The following is a 23,890-nucleotide window of genomic DNA, read 5'->3' on the forward strand; positions in this document are numbered from 1 at the left end:
TGTCCACACTGTTTTTTGTTCACACTGTTGCGCGAATTCCAAGACCGCGTGAACGACAAAAACAATAAAATGGAAAACACCACAATGGAAGTGAATGAAACCAAAAAATCGAAGAAGAAAAGAAACGATGATGAAGAGGAAGTGGTTGGAGAAAAAGAAGAAGAATGGCAGACGGTGACCTCTGGAAAAAAACCCAGAAGAGACTCTGGGGTCACTCCAAAGGGAAACCAAAACATCGTCATGATAGCGACGGGAAGTAAAATTCCATTAAAATTAAAAATAGCGCAGATGCTGCATAAGGCAGGAGTAAAAGTACAGAAAATTTACAATAAAAATTTAAAGACGTACATCCAAGTAGAAGACGAAAAAGAAGCAGATAAAGTGAAACAAGCTGGAGAACTCAAAGATCTCGGTTTTGTGACCAAAGAGAATGACTCCTGCTCTTATGGAGTAATAAGAAAAGTCGATATTGATATGGACCTCCAAGAACTGCAAATGGAAATCAAAAGTGATGCAAAAGTAATCAACATTAAGAGGTTGACAAGAAAAGGTGATACAGGAGAGCTGACAAAGACCTCGTCAGTCAGTATTAAATTTGGGGAGAAAATATTGCCGAGAACAATTTACATATATGGAGTCTCTTTTGCTGTAGAACCGTATGTATTCAGGGTTATGCAATGCTACAAATGCTGGCGATATGGGCATATCGCGAACAATTGCGGACGTACAGTAGAAACGTGCCCTAAGTGTGGTGAAAACCACAAAACCTGCGAAAAAAATGAGGAAATTACGTGCATCAATTGCAAAGGTAACCACGCGGCAAACAGCCAAAAATGCCCAAAGTGGCAAGAGGAAAAGAATTGCAAAGAAGCAATGAAAAAAATGAACATACCTTTCAAGGAAGCAAAAAAAAATATGTTAAATAATAGCTATGCTGACATATTAAAACAAAAAAAAATCGTAGGAAGAGATGAAAGCGAAACAATTCAAAAAACTAAGGAAATCAAAAAGAAAGAAGAAGCGGTGGTAGAAGCTTCAGGCTCAACAATAATAGCTACAGGTAGTGGCGTAAAGCCTACAAAAAATAAGAAAAATTCAAAGGGGAAGACAGAGGTTAACGCGATGGGAGAAATTATGAAAGTCTTGCTGAAAGGGGGAGACTGGCAGCAGATCATTAAACAACTAATAATTAAAGCAGTGGACTGGGTATGCAAACAATTCAAAGAAGGACACTTAAAGGAAATTCTAGGAGAGGTTCTGGAGCAAAATGGATAGTAAAAAACAAATTAGGATTTTACAATGGAATGCCAGAAGTATGAAGCAAAAAAAGGATGATATAGAACTCTACTTAATAAGACAAAAAAATTTCAATAGCATTAATCTCAGAGACTTGGCTGAGGTCTGAATTAGACTATCTGAAATTCAATGATTACACGATGTATAGAAAAGACAGAGGGGATGGTTACGGAGGAATAGCGATTCTGGTGCATAAAACACTGGCGTCTAAAGAAAAGACCCTACAAGGCCTTCCAACTGAACTGGAGGCATGTCAAGTCGAAATCAGAGGGACACAAAAACTAAAAACAGTGACAGCAATATATTGTAAACCCAATGTTACCATTCGGAAAAACGCATGGAGCAGGCTCTTCGATCAAATGGGAGAGGGATCAATTATGGGTGGAGATTTCAATGCACACCACCCAATGTGGGATCATATACTTCGAGACGCAAGAGGAGAGGATGTCGCTGACGTATGCCTTGACTCTGACTTAGTAGCGATTAACAATGGACAAAGTACCAGGGTCGCCCCTCCAAATCAGAGAGGAGCGGCACCGGATATAACATTTATCTCCAACGAGCTGGTACTGGAAACCGATTGGAAAATAGACTCCGATACGATGGGCAGTGACCACTTACCCATTATCATCGAGTTTGTGGAAAATCAATGCCAAACAGAAATCATCCCAAGAAGAAATTACCCTAAAGCAAACTGGGAACAATATCGAAAAATAATCTCAAATGACATAGACAGACTTACAGAACCTACCAGAGATGCACAAGTAGAGTATGATAAATTGGAGGCAATATTGAATAATGGGGCAAATTCAAGCATTCCGAGACTCAAAGTATGCAGTCACCCAAACTTTAGACCAAAACCATGGTGGAACTCCGAAGTATCAAAGGCAATCGCTGAGAGAAGGCTTGCCTATACTCGCTTCAAAAAAATCAGTTCCACAGAAAACTACCTAGAACTAAAGAAAAAGCAAGCCACGACTCGAAAAGTAATCCTAAAAGCCAAAAGAGAAAGTTGGAAAACATTTTGTGACTCCGTCAACTCGGAAACTTCCTACTCAGAAATGTGGAGAAAAATGAGTTGGATGAAGGGCAAATCGGGAAACAAATTCAATAATCAACTGGATGAAAGCATGGCGTCACTCCTCCTTCAACAACTAGCAAGTAAAAGTGACGAAATGAAGGAAGAAATCGCAGAACAGGAAACATATAATCCTAATGATACAATGAATGAAATTCTTACAGTGGCGGAACTAAGATCAGTAACCAAAAATAAAGACACTGCCCCCGGCATGGACGAAGTTTCATATTCCATGATCGCTCAGCTGCCAGAGATCGGAAAAAATAAACTAGTGGAGATATTCAACTTAATCATGGAAACCGGCAAAGTCCCTAGGCAATGGAAGGAAACGATGATTATCCCAATCTTAAAACCAGGGCGAGACCCTACCCTAGTGTCGTCAGTCAGACCAATTGCACTCATATCATGCATGTGCAAAACGTTCAACCAGATGATTGCAAGAAGAATCGAATGGTTTGCAGAGAAAAAACAACTATTTCATCACAATACTACGGGATTCAGAAGGCAAAAGTCGACTCTGGAGAACATAGGCAACCTAGTACTAGACATCAATGCAGCACAGGTCAAAAACGAAGTAACCCTGACAACATTCCTGGACATCCAGGATGTGTATAATAATGTGCATGTGAAAGAAGTGTGAAGGGTGTTGAATGAATGGGGAATCGGTGGGAAGATCACTAAATATCTTAAGCAGTATTTAAATGAAAGAAAAATCACCATGTGCATTAATAATGAAAAGAAGAGTACGGTATGCTCAAGAGGCCTTCCGCAAGGAGACCCCCTGTCCCCATTACTATTCAACATTCTTACAACTGACATATTAAAGTTAATGACGAGGGTCAACATTGTACAATATGCAGATGATTTCGCACTTTTTTGTTCGGGAAAAAGAGTAGATGAATGTCAAAGGTTAATGCAGAAGAGTCTTGACGAAATGAAATTATTATTGGAAACGTGAGGCCTCAAAGTAGCTCCCAGCAAAACTAAGGTGGTTCTTTTTACCAGAGGCAAGAGACAAAACCAGCTTAACTTAAAAATCGACGGCACTATAATAGAAAGAGTAGACACTTATAAATTTTTAGGTATGAACCTGGACTATAGACTAACGTGGAAGCATCATATTAGTCATTGCGCGAATAGCCTGACACAACCTCTGAACATACTCAAAGTACTGGCGGGAGGTGGGTGGGGCGTACACCCCATTCATATGAGAAGGTTATACACGGCACTCATTAGAAGCCGATTAGATTACGGGAGCATGTTTTACCACTCCGCCGCCGAAACTAATTCGGTGAGGCTAGACCGCATCCAGTCCAAAGCATTAAGAATATGTGGAGGATTTATCAGGACAACACCCATTCACGTGCTCCAAGCGGAACTCAGCGTACCTCCACTGAATGTCAGGAGATGGGCACTGGCTACCAAGACATGGATGAAGTGGAAATCTATAATAGATAACCCCATATTGGCAAAGGTGAAACTCCTATACGAGCTTGTTGAAAGCAATACATATTATGAGAAAAGAAAGCTCCCTCTACTGGTAGGAATCCTAAAAGCCACAGAAAGTTGGGAGGTATTAAATACAAAATGCCTAGGTATGTATTCGCTGAGGAGGCCAGTTGGTACCTACGACCTCAGCTCTGTTATCCAACTAGAGGTCAAAGGAATAGACAAACCAAAACGGAGCATAGTATCCGATAAAGGAAGAGAGCGTGTCGAAAAAATGCTGACAGAGAGGTACGCAGGATGGAGCCACCTTTATACAGATGGATCCAAAGATCAGAATAGAGCAGGAGCAGCTCTTGTGATACCAGAAGTAGGTATAAACAAGAGCTGGAAGCTAAACCCAGCAATACCAATAATGACGGCGGAACTCATCGCGATAAACGAAGCAATTAAATACACTTTAAGCGATGATTTCTCGGCGCAATCCGCTGTCATTTTAACAGACTCTAAAAGCGCTTTACAACATCTTGCCGCAGCAACTCGCTCACATAACAGTAAAACCATAGCATACCACATCCTTGACCAGATCGACGCCAAGAAAAATAGAGGAGGAGATCTATGCCTTCAATGGATCCCATCGCACATGGGCATTGAGGGAAATGAAAGGGCAGATGAGCTGGCAAAGGTAGCCGGCCATTCAGGGGTACCATATCAGTGGATACCAGAAAACCTGGACTGGAATGAGGCTATAAAGAAAATGTGCCATAGTATGTGGATAGATTTTCACCATAGGGCATCATTAGAAAAGGGGAAATGGAGCAAGTCGATTCTACCAACACCACGAGAGGTGCCCTGGTTTGTAGAGTCTTCTTTGACGAGGAATGAGCTTAAGTTAATACTGAGGCTAAGAACAGGGCACACCATGGGCAAAAGATTTGATGTCCTCATGGGAAGAAGCGAATCGCAGCTCTGCGATGAATGTCATGTTTTAGAGGACATTGTACATATAGCACTGCAATGCCCCAAATATGAAGTTCACAGAGTACAGCTGCGAATTGCAGATATCTATGAGAATGTCGACGAATTGAAGGGTGTCCTGGCGGTGGGTAAGACGGAAGAGTTAGGCAAAATTGTAAAGTTATTTAACAGAATAGGAGTGAGGACCTGATCGACGGATCCCCTTCTAGAAGAGAAGAGGCGATATGACAGCGAGTCGCAGTCAAAGCCTCGGTAAAATCAAAAAAAAAAAAAAAAAAAAACATGTAGGAACCTGTGTAATGCAATTATGTGTGTGAATTGATAATTTTCATTTCTGACGAGATAAATCCGAGGTATAAAGAATTTTACAATAATATGTATTCGAATCACGTATCAATAAAATGTCATTCATGTGCAGCAATTTTCGCACAAGAAATTTTTCTCATACTTTCTTATTTTTACCGAGCTTAAAATTTTCAGAAGTGGTAATGTTTGCACGCTGAAAGAAGTGGAGTCCGATGTGGAAACAGGCCGTGAGAACTCTGGTCGACGATTTTTCAAAGGAAGACGTAATCCTCGTTACCGCAGGTCAGGAGGCGCCAATGGACCCCAAACCAACGGGACCCACAGTGAGAGTGAACGATATGAGGTTTGCGCAATTTTTCATTTATTTATATTGGGGTTTGTTAAGATGAACATAATATGACTGATATTCAGAGGCATGGGTTTATAAAGTTTAATGTATAGAAAAATGGGTTTTCTATGATGTCCTCATTAAACTTTTTTTTAAATTTTATTTTGCAGACGGCAGAAGGTGAAAATGGTGGCCAAACAAATCGTAAACCGACAAGAAGTTATCCAAAGAGATATCATCGGTTCCACAGACAATCGGATGATGGAGGTGAATAGAATTTTAATTTCCGTATTTGCTTTCATTATAATATTTATGTTGTAATTCTAAACATAACATAAATTTCATGATCTTTTAAATTATGTGTGGTGAGTAACTGGAATCCTTACTCATTTGCAGTCATAACAAAGAGATCTTTCCGCAATAAAGCGTGGCAACTCCTGCAGCGCAATCGTGTCACCCTGGTGCCGAGAGTTTACTATAGCTGCATCCCCACTTACAAGGGCACTGAAGATGCAGCACAGCTTCTCAAGCAGATGGATGTCTTCAAGAATGCCACAAGCATTCTCGTCAATAAGGATATGACCCATGAATCCTTTAGGTAAGATTACACAAAAGCCCGATCCATAATTCGAATACTTCATCATACTAGTCTCCTGATAGACCAGTGTATGTTGGTCATCAAATAACTGATGGTGGTTCAATGTTAGAATTTTTAACTCTTCAGATATTTATCATAAAACATATTCACAATTACTGTTACTAGGGTTACTCATTCACAGTTCATGCAATTTATTACCATCTAAAAAGATATTAAATATAGTTCTAAATTATGCTGTTCGCCAATTTATATGGTTCTACATTTATCACCATCCCAATGTTATGTTAAATTGTTTCAAACAACACTTCACTGTTTTATTTATTAAGTAGTGTTTTTCGAATTAGCAATTCATTAAGGATATACTTATTTAATTGATATTTTCAGCAGTGCATGGTATGGTAGTGTTACAACAAACGCTTATAGAAATATTCCATGTTCAGTGTTGTTATGGAAGAGAGATTATTGCACAAGTAAAATAGTCTCATTTGAATATATACACATTCAATTCACATCACATAAGTAAAATCACCACTTTAGACTCTTACGCATTTAATTTAAGATCAAGAAAGACACTGACATTCCTTATTCAGTTAAAATAATAATCTGTATTGAATTATTTTTTTCAGGATGGCTTGTCTGGAAGAAGGCAAAAAACTGTATGTGCTTCTACCGAGGTTAATAAATGATATTGTGCTGAGAATTGATGTGCCTGAAGGAGACGATAAGCCCGCCCTTAAAGATGTAATTACCCGACAGGGCTTGGAACGTTACGGAAAAGCTTTAGGTGATTATTTTATCTCTATAATTTCATCATTGGCACCTCAATTATATTTAACTCAAGTAGAGGTCATTCATATTATTTTCGACCATGTCCAATCCTAATACGATCATATGGGCCTACACAGAGTGGAGGTTTGTATTAACAGATTTTGTTTTTACGAGAAATGGATGTCAGTCACTTGCTCAACCTATTAGGTCCATACTCTGACTCATACACAAATTGAAAAACAATATGACGTCTACATGGCAGACCCAGGATTTGAACCTGGGACCCATGACACTATAGGCCGACGCTTAAGCCGTGTGGCCGTCGTGGATTGTTTAACTGTTTAAATATAATATAAATGTTACCACAGTTTGTTCATCTTTTTTTAAAACAAGATATCCTAATTTGAATTTAATTTTTGGTACTGAAATATTTCCAAGTACAGGAAATTGTGAAAGCATACATCAGATCTGTTTAATTGTTAATTCATTTATTCATTAGCAAACTTCCAATATTTTAAATCTGCATTCCCATTGAAAGATCGTATCGAATATTTTTAATTTAATTGTCACTGTTTGAATTTTTGTTTTCTTCGACTGATCCATAATATGTAATATGCTTTGATTTTCTTTCAGATTTGAATGATGAGTTCAAAATTGATTTGTTGATTGTTGGATCAGTGGCAGTATCCAAAGAAGGCTATCGTATTGGAAAAGGAAATGGTAATATCATTTTTCAATTAACATTTTGGCACATCATAAAATTATTGACTGAAATATTCCGACAGTGACGATACAATTTTTTTTAAATATAAATTATGGATATCGTCCTCACTGTGTTCATGTCGGTTTGTCTGCGAAGAAGATGGCATACTAATAAACATTAGCGGATGTAGGACATAGTACCATTTTGATTTTAATTTACCTGCAATATATTTTGTGTATTACATATGTATAATTTATCTACTGAATTCAATATTTTGTAGATACATCTATAATGTATTTTTTTATTATAGGATACATGGATCTTTGCTATGGAGTATTATCCCACATGAAGGCTATTTCACCTGATACTCCAATCATCACGACAGTCCATGATTATCAGGTAAAAATTCATGTCGTCCACATTGGTGCATCATTTGACAATACAAATAGTTACAAAAATGATTTGTTATAACCATTATTAATTTCATTCAATGAATCATGAAAATAAACATAAAAATTGTTATTTTTAGGACCGTATGTGTATGTATTGCTTGTAATAAGTCAGTGTAAACACTAGTCTGAAGATATTCTGATAAATAGTGACTTAGTGGCGAACACATTGTGCACACGGGTTAGTTTGTGCTGTTAACGAAGCCAGGCTGCTGCTAGCGCCAACACTGAAGGAAAATGACAGCAATTATATTTGAATAGTGAAATTTTATATATTTTTCTCGACAAAGCAATATTGTATTGATTACCAATAGTCAATGATAATACTAACCTAAAAGGAATGAATAAATTGCATTTGCAATAATAGCTGTCGGTCGGACGATGGATGTTAGTCAGAGTTTTGGTGTCTTATCATTCCGTGTCCACTCATACGCAGCTTTCATTGTCGGTTAGATTTATGTAACGTCGACATTCTATGCATATTATGGGCATTGGACATACTGTTAATTGAATTTTTATGTTGTGTTTATAGCTTTTTTAATTTATGAATATTTAATCTCCAATTTAAGGTATTCGAGACGCTTCCGACAGATCTATTTCTTGAGCATGACATACCCATAGATTGGATCCTCACTCCGACGCAAGTGATAGATACCCAATGCGCCCACAAGAAGCCCACAGCAGGACTTGTGTGGGGTCTCCTCACAGAACGCAGGCTGAAGTCAATGCCATGTGTCATTGAATTAAGAGATAAAGAAATTCTGTAAGACTTATTTGTGCTTATAATTCATACATTTTCCTATATTTAATGTCAACGTGCATATCAGTTGTCTACTAAATATCCTTATATTATTTGATGTAATTTGTGAATATGAAAATATAGAATTCAATTCATGTAAACAATGGCTTCCGAAGTACATAATGTGTTATACTCTTTAAAATCATATTGTGATTTTCTTAAAAATACTTTTTAGAGCGGGCAAGCCTTGCGAATTGAAAGAGGTTGATCCTGATGAGAAGAGCCGTGTCAAACGCAGAGACCACTTCAGGAGATCCACCAATCACAGCGAGAGCGAACAAAATGATGTAAGGACATGTTGAATTTACAATTGACTTTTATAGGTATTGTTTAAACTCAACATTTTTTTGCTTTTTCAAAAAGATCTGTAGATTATAATTTATTTCGAGTTGCTATGCAATTCTGTAATATTGCTGGATTGAAACTAAATTGTAACACTATTTTTTTCAGATGGGTGAGGCTGAATCGGGAGATCATGGTGGTAAGCCAAACAACAGAAGGCGATATGGTCGTCAGCGAAGATCAACCAATGATAAAGGTATGTACATATCATACTTAGGTTTATTATTTCATCACCATATAAGTACGGTTTACATTATGCTAGTGATGAGTAGTGTAGAGTGCGTACAATCCTGTTATTAGCATAATGTAAACATTTTGGGATAGTGTGAACAGAGTGCTTAAGATAGAAGCGAGTAGATTAGTGTATGTGGTACACTCCCAAGGCAATAAATACATATGGTTATTTAAGTGTTTGGCTTACATATTTAATTAACACGTCATATTAATACTGTTTATTTATGTAGAGCTTATGGGGATAAAACACAAAGCCAAATGTACAAATATGTAGCTGCCCTGAGAATTGATGTTTTTAGATTAATCAACATATTCTTGCCTTATACGGATATTTAAGTTACTCTTTCTACACAGCTAGATCTACAAATTTGGTCCATTCACACAATTCTAGTGGTTTAGTAGAAGAGTTTAATTTAAAGTTCATTGTCAAATAATCAGAAAAGGCCAGTCACAGATAGGATTGAAGAACTGAAGCAACTGCTGAAGCATGAACTGCAACTGGAAAAGTGGCGTTTCAGTTGTGATTAAAACTACATCTATATCAGAGCAATGCTGTCTTCGAGGTCCTAGTGATTGTTGCACTTTGTTCAAATTTATAAGAAAGTTCTTGTTCACAAAGCTATGTCGTTGCTAAAGACAGCAGTATCTTTGTCATTTCCACCTAAAAGCCTTACAATATATTTTATTTAGGCGAGGAGAGCGGTGGAAATATTTCTCCTGACACTACCAGCCGAGTCAAGCGCCGTCCCCAATTCCGCAAACCTAAAATGCAAGTGGACTTCTCAATAAAGGTAAATTTTCTCGTTTATCTTATTTTAAATATCAACTAAATACAAAGTATGTATTTACTTTAGTAGTTTTTTTTTGATAATTTTCATTTAGTGTAAATTTCACATTCCATATGACTGACTTCCCTCGTCTAATATATTTTTCAATCGTCTTCTTTTAGGTCACGAATATTGAAAGAAATGTTCGCATACGAGACTTGAGGTCGGCTTTACAAGAACGCAGCGTCAAGCCGAATCTGATCACTTGGAAGGTTAGTCCAATATTTCCATGAGAATTCTAGTAAAACTATCCTAATATTTTCTGATTTCCGATCGGGGTTCCGATCTATTATTGCATGGAACCGAATCATTAAACAAGTCAGTCTTCCAACAGCTCTGCTACAGATATGATTAGCTTCACATTCAATAGGAACTTATTGACTGGTTACAACATTGTTAATTTTTAATTTTCAGGGCTTTAAAGGATTCTGCTACCTCCATTTTGCCAAGCCGGTTGTGCAGACGGTAATATTTTATTTTATTTGTTACTTAAATATCCTCAATAACAGACAGATTATTTATATTAAAAGATATAATTACAATAGAAAAAATAAGATAAGGGAATGCTCTTGACACTTTACATGTTTCTTGGTATTGAAAATGTCCACTCGTTTAATTTGGTGAATTACAACTTATTCATCATAATACATAGTTATAAACAGGGGCCTCGTTTTCCGAGGGTATTGAGACTGAGGAAAACTTGAGTTTGAGTGGACAAGCTAAATAGTATTAACCTGTTTACAAATTATTTATTAATGATGATATAATACGATAATATTAAGTTAGAAATTTCCACTTTATGTACTAACTTTATTATAGCAAATCTTGTACCACGCCAAATTAAATGCTTCCATGGGGAATAGTATTGCCAGCTAGTATTATATTAAAAACATTCAATGTAACAATTTCTAACAGGGAGAAGGTGACTGTGAATTGAACCCGGATGCAATTCTGGAGTCACTGGCCAACTTGACCATCTATCCGTCGGACCCGAACCAGGATTCGTCTTCGGAGCCTCCATTGCCCAATAAGCTGTTGGTGCAGTTGAGAAAGCCTCCGCTCACCAGGATTGAGACGGCCGACGAGACAGCCGTTTAACATATTTATATTGCAATTACCTTTTTATCCTTTCCGTGCCTAACATTACTTATTAGCTGAGCAGTTGGACCTGACTTGCGCAATATATTCCTATTTGTAGGCAATAACTTTGTTCCAATTATTTTTTTCTGTAAACAATACATATTATGTTATGTATAATATGGTCAGAAACATCATTGATGACTTCAATACAAATGCACTTTTTGATTTAATACAACATGGAATTATTGCTTTCGTATAACCTCAGTACGCTCATTCGTACAGCATTTTTCTTTTTGACAGTTGTATGTAGTTATATTAAAAATGTCATTGTAGCATTTTTTTTAAATTAGAGCTTTTTCAAACTTCATGAATGCATTTTTTATAAACTGCTATTGATTTCTTTGATTGAGTAATATTATTTTGCATTCCATAAATAATCTTTATTTACGGTAAAAACTAATCTCATCAAACTGAGAGGCGATATATTATTAGTCAGGTGTCTTAGCGAGCAGAAGTATTTCGTGAACATCTGTTTTACTAAATTTAGCAACTGCTTTGCGAAATAATCACGGATTTGGTTGAAATTAATAATATTGATAACGAAAGTAATTATTTAGTTCTCACATTTAACATTAATTGCTTTCAATTATTACATTTGCGTTTGATGCAATTTTTTTGGTACGCTGGTCTCAGTTTACGTTACCGCAAGCGCGAGGATGACAGCTTCATTCGAGTTCCCGACAATAACATGCATGACTATTTTTTCCATTCCAATGTTAATTTAGTTTTCCACCGGGCCGCCGAATAATATTTGTGACGTGTGCGCGCAGATTTTATTGTTTACGATTTTCTTGATTACGAGAGGCTCGATTTAATTTTATTTAGTTTTTATTATTATCGTGTACGGAGTGGCAGTGATCGATCTCACAATTCTTTTTAGGCCGGTACCTTTCGAAAATTGCCACGGAACTCTCTTCTGGTTACATTTTTAGAATTAAACTTGTAGATTCCGTAGCATAAGAGACGTTTGACTGTGTCATGAAAATCTATCGCATCTTGAATTCTGGATTCCATTATTGTGGAATTCAAAGATTTCATTCCATAATTCTTATAAATAGCATTCATTTTATTTTCAAATAAATGATCGAAAATAATATACATATTTTTATTGATGTGGCAATTTTTAAATTTGAATTGTGATTTTCTTTCAGTGCTGTCTTATTTGAGTTTGATGTGGTTTCTTTATAAATCCAATTCTAAAAAAAGTACCATTTCTTTGCTTCATATGGTAATAATTATATTATTGTATAACTTTTATTAATTACATGTTAAATGTGATATAATTCTCACTTTAATAGTATAAGATTATTGTCAAAAGATGCATTTATGGCTGTGTTAGTTTATCTTACTCGTTGGGTTGTAAGAAAATATATCGTAGAAAATAATTCATCATTTTCATATACATATTAATTATTAGAGTCATACAAATTCTTAATCATCGATTAATGTAGGATTGTTTACATTGAATCAGTTGCAGATGTCATAAATGCATTTTTACACAACATTATAGGGTATGGTGTTCTTTGTTATTTCTTATTCCCATCTGCATTTAGATTAATTAAACATATAACATAATAATCAAATACTTATGTATTTGTGCCATTAGTAGTACAATACTTAATAATATACAAAGTAATTTTGAACCTGTATTATGTTTATCGTTATTTTATATGAAATGCATAAGTACTACAAGTATTTTTTTTATTATTTTTACAGTTGAATCATTTATAATACAATAGGGCCAAAGAAAATTTAATTAAAACAAAGCGCACAAGTATATTGGTTTATATACCACATAATATGTGTGGTTTCAATCTATTGAAAGTAGTTGAAAATTATTTGAATTGTACATTTAACTTATTTAATATTATAAAAAATATAATATTAGTTAATAATTATATTCATTTTATACAAAGCAAAGTCTTTTGGATAGTTTTATCGTAAAGATTAAAACTGTCTGGTAGCCTATATTAGACTGTGCAATGTTATTAAAGTGATATTATTTAAGTTCATATCCATTAAATATTTTTAGGTTAATATTAAATGGCTCTACAATATAATTGAAATCTCATAACAAACATACTATTTAGATTGCATTTCCAATATAATGTCATTTATTTATATTTCAATATTTTTTTATTTTAATATGTCGATAAATTTTAAATAATTTATTTAAAAAAAATAATTTAGTGTAAGCGGCTCTTGTGTATATAAATATTTTCCGACATTATTTATGAATTCATTAATAATCTGAAAATATATGACTAATTAACTATGGTTCCATTGAATCTTGGTTAATTAACAATAAAATTGAACTACTTATTTAACTCCTTCATAAAAATAAAATGTCATTTATTTCACAAATTTTATCTATAGATTCAATATGAGCCGGTCATTTGCATTGCTTTCAACATCATGTGATACTTAAAAAAATAGTAAAAAGTATTAAAATAATTTATTAAAACTAGAACTATGTAAATTTTTTAAAAATATTTTCAAAAGCTATTTAGAAGTATTAAAAACTAAAATAACAAAGACTGCTATACCTATCCTAAAATAATATTGTAAGTTATATTATTATTGTTGTTTTATTGAAAAACATAAAATATTATCATTAAATATTACTAACAGAAATATTATCTTTTTATTTTTGTATATCATTTTCTAAACATTGTTTGGCGTAATTCTATCGAGTATGGAAATTATTAACCTATCCTTAAATTTTCATCTCTTACTTACAAACCTGTATTTTTCTGAAATAAAATGGTAACTTACATGAAATTTACTGTCTTTTAATTAAAAGTACATACATCTAATCCATTCTGCCCCCTTAATTAAGCGATTGGCTTTCAAGTTTTAGGCATAAATATACAAATTGAATATTATACCATCCAGACATCTGTCGACAGCTATTTATTCAATTGGTTTCAAAAAAATGTTAAAACATACCCTAATATCAACATTTTTCATGAGTATTATTATAAGAACTAGTAAACTGTAACTTCCCAACCTTACTTTACGAGCTGTTTGTTGGCGAATTTACAATCTGCCTGTAAAGTCGCCCAGTGTCATCATCGAACAACCTAACAGGCAGGTTGTAAACACTCTACCGAGAAAAGTTGAAAGCCGGTCAACTTCACACACTACACGCCGGCGTACTGCGTCTGCGCAGTAGAGCGTAGTAGCAACCTCCTGGTAAAAAAACGAACTACGTTCTGTCAAAATAGTCACTGGTTTGTGGCATCTCAACAAATGGAAAGTTTTGTTTGTCATCATCAAATCGCCCGCTTTTAAATTCGCCAACAAAGAGCTCGTAAAGTAGCTTGACGCTTTACCTAAGTTTGTCAAAAATGTCAGCCTTTTCTTGTATAGTATCAGGTGGAAATCTGGACGTTCATTGATCTTCTTTGGCATTCTATTAGTTATTAAAATTCTTAGTTCAGTTATCAAGTACTTTATTAATCTTTAAATATGTAGGTAGGTACATAAAACTAATAACAAAAATTTATTGGTCAATTGAGTAATAAAATCATGTTCTTACTACATGCTAATAAGATATTTACAATTTAATTTCTAGGCAGCTCAACAAATAGTTTAGTTTTTTTTTATAGACATGAAATTGTGCAATAAACTAAGAGCCAAAGTCACACGGGCGACTATGGTCACCGACAATCGCAGCAATATTTTGTTAGCAGTCGTCACTGGGACTAATGTGACTCATGGGAGCATATAAAGTGGTGAGCCTTTCTTGACAGCTCGATTGCCTGTTATTAAAGTTGCCTGTGTGATAATGCTCTAAAGCTTGCTGTTACCACGACAGGACTAATAATACTACACTATAACAGCTCCAAGAGAAGTAGTGGTGTGTGACGCTCTTGGATGCGCGCAGCAAGGTAGCTCATCCTCACAAGTCATTCAATTCCGTTGCTTGGTGCTTATTCTCGAGACCTGTTGCTGTCGCACGTGACAGTTGCTCGTATGTATTTCACACTGGTTGCAAAGTTTACACGTCTAACTTGACTTTTGGAAAGAACACAGTAGTATCCAAATTGTTATTATTATTCACTACTTTGACATTTTTAAGTAATTAGTGGTGGGGATTACAATATTATTGGAAAATGGCTATTAGGTTCTCGTGCACATCCGAATAACATTTTACTTTATTAATGAAAATACGTATTTTAGTGTTTATCAATGACCACCTATGTGCCGGGTCCTCTACATTTCTTAGTCTTTGACATGTTTCAACTTGCAAGAAACATTGTCAGTAGAGTCTCATAGTATGAGATATATATATACAATAAGGATGTGAAATCATCACAGTTCTTACAATATTTTTAAACGGTAAAAGTGAAAATAATCAAAAACAACCTAACATACAAATATATCTATAGATTAAATATAAATATAAAAAAAAGTTCTGCAAGTTTAGTATTTTAATATTATATTTAATCAACGAATACTTTGTTTTCTTTATCTCCAATTTTTTTTATTTTCTTCAAAAATTATCTTGGTTTGTGTAATTATTATATAAAATCACTGATATTAATAAATACCTTAAAAATATAAGTTTTAATGAAAAATTGTATGGGTGTGTTTGTGGAAGGGTGGGGGGCATAAATTCACCGGTTAGATGCGTTGATGATCCGCACACACAAGAGAAAAATTAGAGGGAACGTTGATAGCGAGAACTAAAATGAGTCATTTAAATTTAGATAATGGATTTATTAACACAATGCTTACGGGCCCTTTTAATTAATTTTGTAATTAACGTGTTAATTTGCATTTGAAAAGTAATTAGCAAAAACACAATTTTGTGTGGCCCGTAAGCATTGGACAATTTTAAGTGTTATTATTATAATTATGGCAATATTAAGACATGGCACATTTTTATACCAGGGGATTGTTACAATTTGGTAAAACTTGTGTACCTACCTTAAAAATGTCTATTTAAATAGGTACCTACTCATTCTCACAGTAATGGAAAATGAATACTTTTACTATCAAGAACAGGAAACATGGATCAAGAAAAATGAGACATTTGAAACAATTGCAAAAACATTTTGATGGCAAAAGATCCCATTTGCTAATATATTGAATCTGTAAAAAACGGATATGGATGTTTTTTTCTCCAAACTAAACAAACTGGTTAAATAATAGGCTACTAAATTAATTTTGTGTATAAATCACTCAAATATTTTGATCTCTAGATTAAATTGAAATCTTATTATTGCTCTCCTCACATTGAAACCTCGAAATGACTACTGGACATGTTTTTTATATTGTAAAATACTTTTTATTTTTCTACATCATGTTTAATTGCATGTCTCGTGATTCTGTCTCTAGATATATCTAATACTTAAATCTCATGTTTGATGGTTAGTAGAACACTTACCATTAATGAATCTTTATCATTATAATATAATACATGAAGCTCTTCAGTTTATCGCCAAAAAATGTTGGCCCTTAGTCCATAGAGCGCGATGCAAAACCATACTGAAGGCCGGTTTGGATCAGTCGAGTGGCGATAGATTTAGTTACCACTAAATTGACATGTCAGAAAGAACAGAGCCAAAGCAAAAATAAAATAAATAAGTATTTTTTTTAATCAAATAATTCACAAGATTTAAGAATGTAACATTCTTTTAATTGAACATATATAATTTAAGAACACTTCTGAGTAATATATAACCAATAGAAAAATCTTTTTTTTTAATAAAAATATGACACCCAGCAGGTTTGAAGCCGTGCGATGAACATGATTCAAAGTGTTCAAATTAATTATGTATATTGAAAAAATAAATAAGTTAATAACTTCTTATAATTGGCTATATTAGAAGAATTGGAGGAAGAAATTCTACGACAACTAATGAACTTGACTAAAGATAACGTGTTCAGACTTGTCTTATGGTTTGTTTAGTATTTAGTGAGAGGTGGAAGGGTCACTACTCGACCGAAAAATAGAGCAAAATGGATTGACCCGACTAAATGATTTTACTAAGTTACTCGACTAAATTTGTTTGTTCATACAGGTTTAGTTATCAAATTACACGCTACTCGACTAATCCGAACCGACCTTTAGCATGCATGTCCCTTAGATATGTGCCTAACTTTAAGGGACCTATTTCGACGACCGAAGTTCAGTGAGACAAACATAAGTACCTATATAATTCTTATTAGAACGCTTAAGTGGAAGAGCGAAAGAACATGACATGTAATGTGTGTTTCTAGTTAGAACGGCTGCTTAACATCAACGGTTCTGCATCACGCTCTTAGCTGTCTTATCAAAAATCAGTAGGTATGAAAATGAATAATTTGATAATTTTTATTGGTATCATCCTTAAATCATATTAAAGTGTGAAACAAAGTACAAATTAAGTCAACCATGCAGTGTTCCGCAACCTTTTCGGTATCGTGGACCCCTTAAAATGTGTATGAAGCTTCGCAGACCCCCCCTGTGTTTAGGAAAAAGGGCGTAACCCTCGATTTTTCTAAAAGTGCTTTAATTAGATATTAACAATGTATACAACTAAATACACGTTCTGTAAAAAGGGAGTAAGCCGCAAATGCCGATTTATTATCTAAATTCAGGTTTTAATTGAGCTTTAATTAAGTTTTAATTTAGGGAAAAAAGCATTTACCCTCAATTTTAATGTTATTAGTAGATCGAAAAGATATTACACCAAATCATCAACCATCATGCACCCAATGTTTATGCCTATTTTTTTTTATTAATATTGAATCAAAATCGTTCTAAAAACGTTTTTTGCCTCCGGTAAAATTTTTTCTGTGTGGGTTACGCCCTTTTTCCTAAACACGGTCGATATAATATAACCTTTTTCCTCAAATTTTAATAACAAAAATTAAATATGGTATGTAAATTATTTGCACATGATTATCCAAAAAGGTCAGTGATCCACCATACAAGGCTTTTAAATATTATGCAATTTGTAAAGACATTAATTAGTCTTAGTTATATTATGCATCGGTACCAAAAATGATGATTACACAATTGAAAAATTACATTCATGTAGAGCTTGCGATTATTTTTTTGTGGGTTTAACCAGTGGCGGCTCGTCCATATACGCTGCGGAACTGCAGCACCCTCAAGCAAATTGAGAAAAATGTAATATTATACAATACATAAATTTATGTATTTTATATGAAAATATCAATATTATTTAAGCCTGTTAAGCTCGCCCGCACACCAATACATCCAATAATTATCATACACCGCAATACTAATATCAGAAAAGTGACGCTCGCGTGATTATATGCAGTACCATTTACGATGGAATATGCTCGAATGGGCGAAGGAAGCGCGCGAGGAGCGGGGCTCGCAGCTAGGAGCTTCGTCTGTACTGCCGCTCTGGCAATATTTTTTCATGTTGCGAACGTTGTCGGGTACAGTGGGTCTGTTGCGCGACAGCTGTCGAGAGCAACTAAAAGGTGATAGACCTTCTTTTAAGGAAAAAAGACAGAAGAATCAATTTTATAATGAAATAAAAACACATATAATGTTGTTGACAATAATATTATAAAATTTCTAACGCACAGAACATTACCTCTGAATTTCCAAATTAAAATCAAAACCACAATCTTTTTGAAGCATTTGACAACCAAAAATCACTGTAAATATTAAATTGCAAATTTATAAAAGATACATTTTTTATAACATACGAATAATTTGTAACTTACCACCACTTATAATACGAGGGTGGGTCAATAATTCCTTAGAAAAAAGCATTAAAACAGTTTTTATTTTTGTATTTTTTTTTTATTTCTCAACATAATTTCCTTGGAGCTCAATACACTTGGTAAGACGTTTCTCAATTTTTTTTAAACCGTCAGAAAAATAAGTTTTCGGAAGGTCCTCAAAATAAGCATTTGTCCGATCGATGACTTCTTCATTTGAAAAAAAACGTTGTCCACTTAGCCATTTTTTTAAGTTTGGGAAAAGGAAAAAGTCACTGGGGGCTAAATCTGGCGAATACGGTGGGTGGTCGACCAATTCGAACTTCAATTCTTCAATTTAAGCCATTGATCGTAAACATGTGTGAACACGGGCATTGTCCTGATGAAAGAGGATTTTTTTCCTGTTTAAATGAGGCCGTTTTTCTTCAATTTTGTTTTTTAGCTGGTCCAATAAAGATGCATAATAATCCCCTGTTATTGTTTTTCCTTTTTCCAAATAGTCAACGAAAATAATTTCACGTGCATCCCAAAATACAGTAGCCATAACCTTACCAGCTGATTTTACGGTTTTCGCCTTCTTTGGACATGGTTTGCCTTCGCAATCCACTGCTTTGACTGTTCTTTCGTCTCGGGAGTATAGTGGTGTATCCATGTTTCATCCACAGTCACAAAGCGATGAAAAAAATCATCCGGATTGCGTTGCATGAGCGACAACAGGGCTTTAGAGGCCACCACCCTATTGCGTTTATTGTCGACTGTGAGCAAACGCGGCACCCATCTTGCAGAAATATTTTTCATGCCCAATTTGTCATGTAAAATAGAAATGACGCTACCTTTTGAGATCCCTGGAACCTCAATTATCTCACTCAACTTTAATCTTCGGTCACTTAACACCATATCGTGGATTTTATTGATCATTTCTGGTGTAGTCACCTCTACAGGACGTCCTGAGCGTGGTTCATCCTTTGTTGATGTACGACCACGTTTAAATTCATTTAACCAGTTATAAATAGTTTCAAGTGAAGGAGCAGATATGCCGTGAACTAAATCCAACTCATTTTTTATTTCCTTTGCTGTTAACCCTTTTATATTAAAATGTTTAATAACAGATCTAAACTCAATTTTCTCCATTTTCCATTTTTCCATTTTCCACAAGCAAATTTTTTTTTTAAATGTACGAGAAACACACAACAACCCGACCAATCTGATTGAAACTTCGCAGCATACTGAATCGGTAGTGCCGCTGCATGAAAACAAACCGCTTACAGTACTAGTCGCGCCACCTGTCGGCTTTTCTAAGGACTTATTGACCCACCCTCGTAATATTATACAATGAGCAACTAAAAATATTTTAATGAAAAATGAATATCACTAACAAACTAATAACCTTTCAAATCTCATGATATGATAATTTATATAAAAAGTCTGCCGCAAAATTTACACGCATACTAACAAAAATTGTTTTCTTTAGTTTTAAGTAAATATAAAAAATCAGTATTGCAGACTATCTGTCGCACACTGGGTTAGAGCAACACGCTTTTTTCAGTCCTGTCCGCATTGAAATACATTTCAATGGTAAACATCCGTCCTTTGAAAAACACGAGTCAGGCTTCGTAACAATTGTTGCAATATTGTAAGAATCAAAAAAAACTATATACCTACATAATTTAATAAATATTTATTTTAACCATTTTTTCTACATTTTAATAATTTGACTAGGCAAATCGCGGACACCCTAGGCAAAGCCCGCAGACCACCGGTTGCGAAACACTGGGTTAGAATGTATTTAAAGTAAAAAACGTCATGTAACTTTTAGCCTGTTTATTGAGGCTTAATTTTCAGTGAAGATAATTAATTACTGATAACAATGCAAAACCATAAGCAAGGCTTTAAAACAGTCTTTAAAATTTTATACCCTACAGATTTTATGTCGACTTTATACATAAGGAGTATTTTTATTTATTTACATTTATAGATCAAGCCTTTTAATAACAATTAATATTGGTTATGTACCTATTATTCATTTCCAAAAACCATTATAATATCTTCACAAGTTGGTAGTAACAATAGCATGCAAATACATAAAGCAATTTATTATTATAAAACAATACAAATAATAATGATCTACAATATTATGTAAGTTTGATTAACGAAAACTGCTGACGAAGCTAACAAAAAAAGTTATAAAGCTTATCAATCATTTAAAGCATAGATTATATTTTATTCATCGTTTATGAAACATGTTCAGCAATCGAAAGAAGCATTTTTATTCAATATAATAATAATTGATACCAAATATTTTCTTAAATTATACATATCTTAAGGCCCTTTTTAAATGGCTCAAATTATAAAGTTTCAACTAGACTTACACATGTTTCAGTTTCAAGAGCTTTTACTATTCCGAGTCAAATTTATATCTTCAAAATTAATTAATTCACTCTTGACAATTGACAAAATATTTTCTGTCTTATTCAACTTTCTACATTGTCATTTTTTAAAGACGAACATAAAGATGCCTGATAATTTTTGATTACTTCATTTTTGGTTTTTTGATAACTTGCATCTGCCATGAATGTAGTATTCCTCTGGCTATCTGTTGAAGTCTTCAAATTCTTTAATTTCGGCGAATGTGCTATCCTGCTCTTTACATTATCACTAAAATCTGGAAAATTTCCCGCATTTTCTGATGTATTTCCTTCTTCATCTGCCGCGTCTTCGTCTTTTCCCACATTTGAAACCTTCAAGCTGTTTGCTCGTGCAAAATTTTTATTCCATCGATTCGAAGAACATTTTTCTTTGAAACTCAAGATGCCCCTTTCGAATCCTATCTTTCCAGATTTCTTTTTGATGTTCATAAAGTCACTTTCACTGCTAAATTTAGTTTTATCACTCTTACTTGAATCTTTACTGCTGCATCCTAAATCATCGATTTCACAATCGGAATACTTCACTGGCGATTCATCAACACTGCCTGTCAATTTTCTAGACTTATACTTTTTATTTTTAACTAACGAATTACACTTTTCATTATTTATCGGAGGTTCTTTTACTATTTTATCATAACTAAATTTACCGCCTTCCTCGTGAACTTTTGCAAACCCACTATATAAATTATTTGTATTCACTAAAATGTCACAGCCGTCCTGGGTTCTATGTACATTTTTGCTTGCACTATTTTCCATTGTGGTTGCAGTACCATCTTCTACGCTTAAGTTGATATTTTCACCCATAGCTGTCGCTAGTTCTTTTTCCCATTCCTCTTCTTTTATTTCTCTTTCCTTTTTTATTCGTTCCCTTTCACGCTTTTCCAGTTCGATATAACGGTTGTAGGTGATGAATTCTGGGATAATGTTAGGGGTAGATGGTTCAAGAGTTGGTGAATTTTGTGAATCCTGAAAAATAAATAATCTCTCAATTAAAAGCTATAATAATACTAACATAGAGAAATATGATAAGAATTTTATGGACCTACAAAACAATGTACCTACTTACACATGCATCAATTCTACAATGGATTGTGATGTTTAAAAAGTTCGACCAGTTTTAAATTGACACTGAAATCTCGATGAAGAAGAAGAAGAATAATGTTATCAATCATACTTAACACATAACAGAAGTCAGTAGGCGTATATCATAATAGTATGCGTATGAAAGTGAGTGTGCGCACGCTGTGCCTTTCAAACACCTACGTAGGAGGGTGAGAAGTGGGATCCACAACCTTTTCCGAGGCTGCTACCAAGACTAGTCATGTCTACTATGGTCTCAGGTAGACGAATTACAGAATAAAATGCATCTTTATCCATACGAAACTGAGGCGTGCGCACAGTGCCCTTGAAGTAAGTACCAAATTATGGATGAGAGGAGTGGGAATCATGATCACTTCTGTGATATGTGAAGTGTACACTGTCGTCGTCGCAAATCGACGAATCAGAAGAGACACTGCGTCCCTCATTATTATGTATACTCAGACAGCCGTCCACAAGGGAAAGCAATTCATATTTCAGTATATCAATTTAAAGAGAGATTTTGTTTTGAATCAATAAAAGTTCCAGAACCGATTGTTTTCTTACCAGATCCAGGCTGCCAACTTGCATATCTCTAATTGATTTTTGTTTAGCTAGTCTCTTCTTTTTCTTGTGCAAGGGTCTTGTTTCCACAATCATTTCCTCCAATTCGAAAGTTGGATCGCAGTTGAGATGGTCTTTGGGAGGACAGAATGCTGGCTTGTATCGTTTTTGAAAAACTGTTTCATAATCAAAGGACGTAAATGCTGCGATCTTCTTCAGCTCATCAAGCGAAGAACATCGTCCACCAGGACTTATGCTTAGAAGCTGAAAAAAGGAAACAAAATTAAACATGATTAAAATGATAATAATTATCAAATATATTGGGCGAGGTTATTCAGATTTATATTAGTATATTATATTATAATTCACGTGGATAGGTACCTATATACTTTCTTCACAAATCATCAAAATGATTCAACTCTTATTTTGTTGCAATGGGAATTAGATAAAATTTTCCATTGAGATAAATGAAATGATTTCGCAGCATGCATCAGATAAATAATATCCAGTTCGTGAAATCTTCGAGATGATCTATCTCGGTGAAAAATTAAAAGTTGCGTTCCAATTCGTGAATTATTATGAAAAAAATGCATCTATTTTACATTTACAATATCTTCAGGATCTGTGGATATTATTTGTATGTTATTACTTAAGTTAATCAATTTAATGATAAAAGTGGTGACGACCCTTGGGCTATGCACACCATTAAGTTAGTTTTTTGAGCGGCAGATATAAGAAGATAAGAGAATAATTTATGTAATATAATTTTTGATCCACAAAACAAGAAATGCGATTTTTTAGCTGGCGACACTGACAAGCTTTGCGTACCCAATCTT

General features: G+C 34.3%; 2 protein-coding genes across 2 annotated transcripts in view; one reads left to right on the forward strand and one right to left on the reverse strand.

The window, feature by feature from the left end:
- The window catches only part of lost (methenyltetrahydrofolate synthase domain-containing protein lost), a 33,337-nt gene extending 20,302 nt beyond the window's left edge, over positions 1-13,035 (forward strand). Inside the window, exons 7-19 of the mRNA XM_085955000.1 lie at positions 5,279-5,447; positions 5,603-5,699; positions 5,829-6,030; positions 6,657-6,814; positions 7,432-7,518; positions 7,812-7,900; positions 8,520-8,713; positions 8,925-9,036; positions 9,200-9,287; positions 10,016-10,116; positions 10,275-10,364; positions 10,567-10,617; positions 11,068-13,035. Coding sequence (XP_085811126.1) covers positions 5,279-5,447; positions 5,603-5,699; positions 5,829-6,030; positions 6,657-6,814; positions 7,432-7,518; positions 7,812-7,900; positions 8,520-8,713; positions 8,925-9,036; positions 9,200-9,287; positions 10,016-10,116; positions 10,275-10,364; positions 10,567-10,617; positions 11,068-11,250 — 1,621 coding nt within the window. The 3' untranslated portion in view covers positions 11,251-13,035. The remainder of the gene's footprint in view (positions 1-5,278; positions 5,448-5,602; positions 5,700-5,828; positions 6,031-6,656; positions 6,815-7,431; positions 7,519-7,811; positions 7,901-8,519; positions 8,714-8,924; positions 9,037-9,199; positions 9,288-10,015; positions 10,117-10,274; positions 10,365-10,566; positions 10,618-11,067) is intronic.
- A 7,094-nt stretch (positions 13,036-20,129) lies between these two features.
- The window catches only part of LOC147067301 (serine/threonine-protein kinase 32A), a 286,899-nt gene continuing 283,138 nt past the window's right edge, over positions 20,130-23,890 (reverse strand). Inside the window, exons 10-11 of the mRNA XM_085953722.1 lie at positions 23,058-23,318; positions 20,130-22,379 (exon numbers count right to left, since the gene is read on the reverse strand). Coding sequence (XP_085809848.1) covers positions 21,459-22,379; positions 23,058-23,318 — 1,182 coding nt within the window. The 3' untranslated portion in view covers positions 20,130-21,458. The remainder of the gene's footprint in view (positions 22,380-23,057; positions 23,319-23,890) is intronic.

Source organism: Rhyacophila brunnea, unplaced genomic scaffold, assembly GCF_057557595.1.
Source record: "Rhyacophila brunnea isolate RB1 unplaced genomic scaffold, BYU_Rbru_1.0 scaffold_4, whole genome shotgun sequence".
Lineage (NCBI taxonomy): Eukaryota > Metazoa > Arthropoda > Insecta > Trichoptera > Rhyacophilidae > Rhyacophila > Rhyacophila brunnea.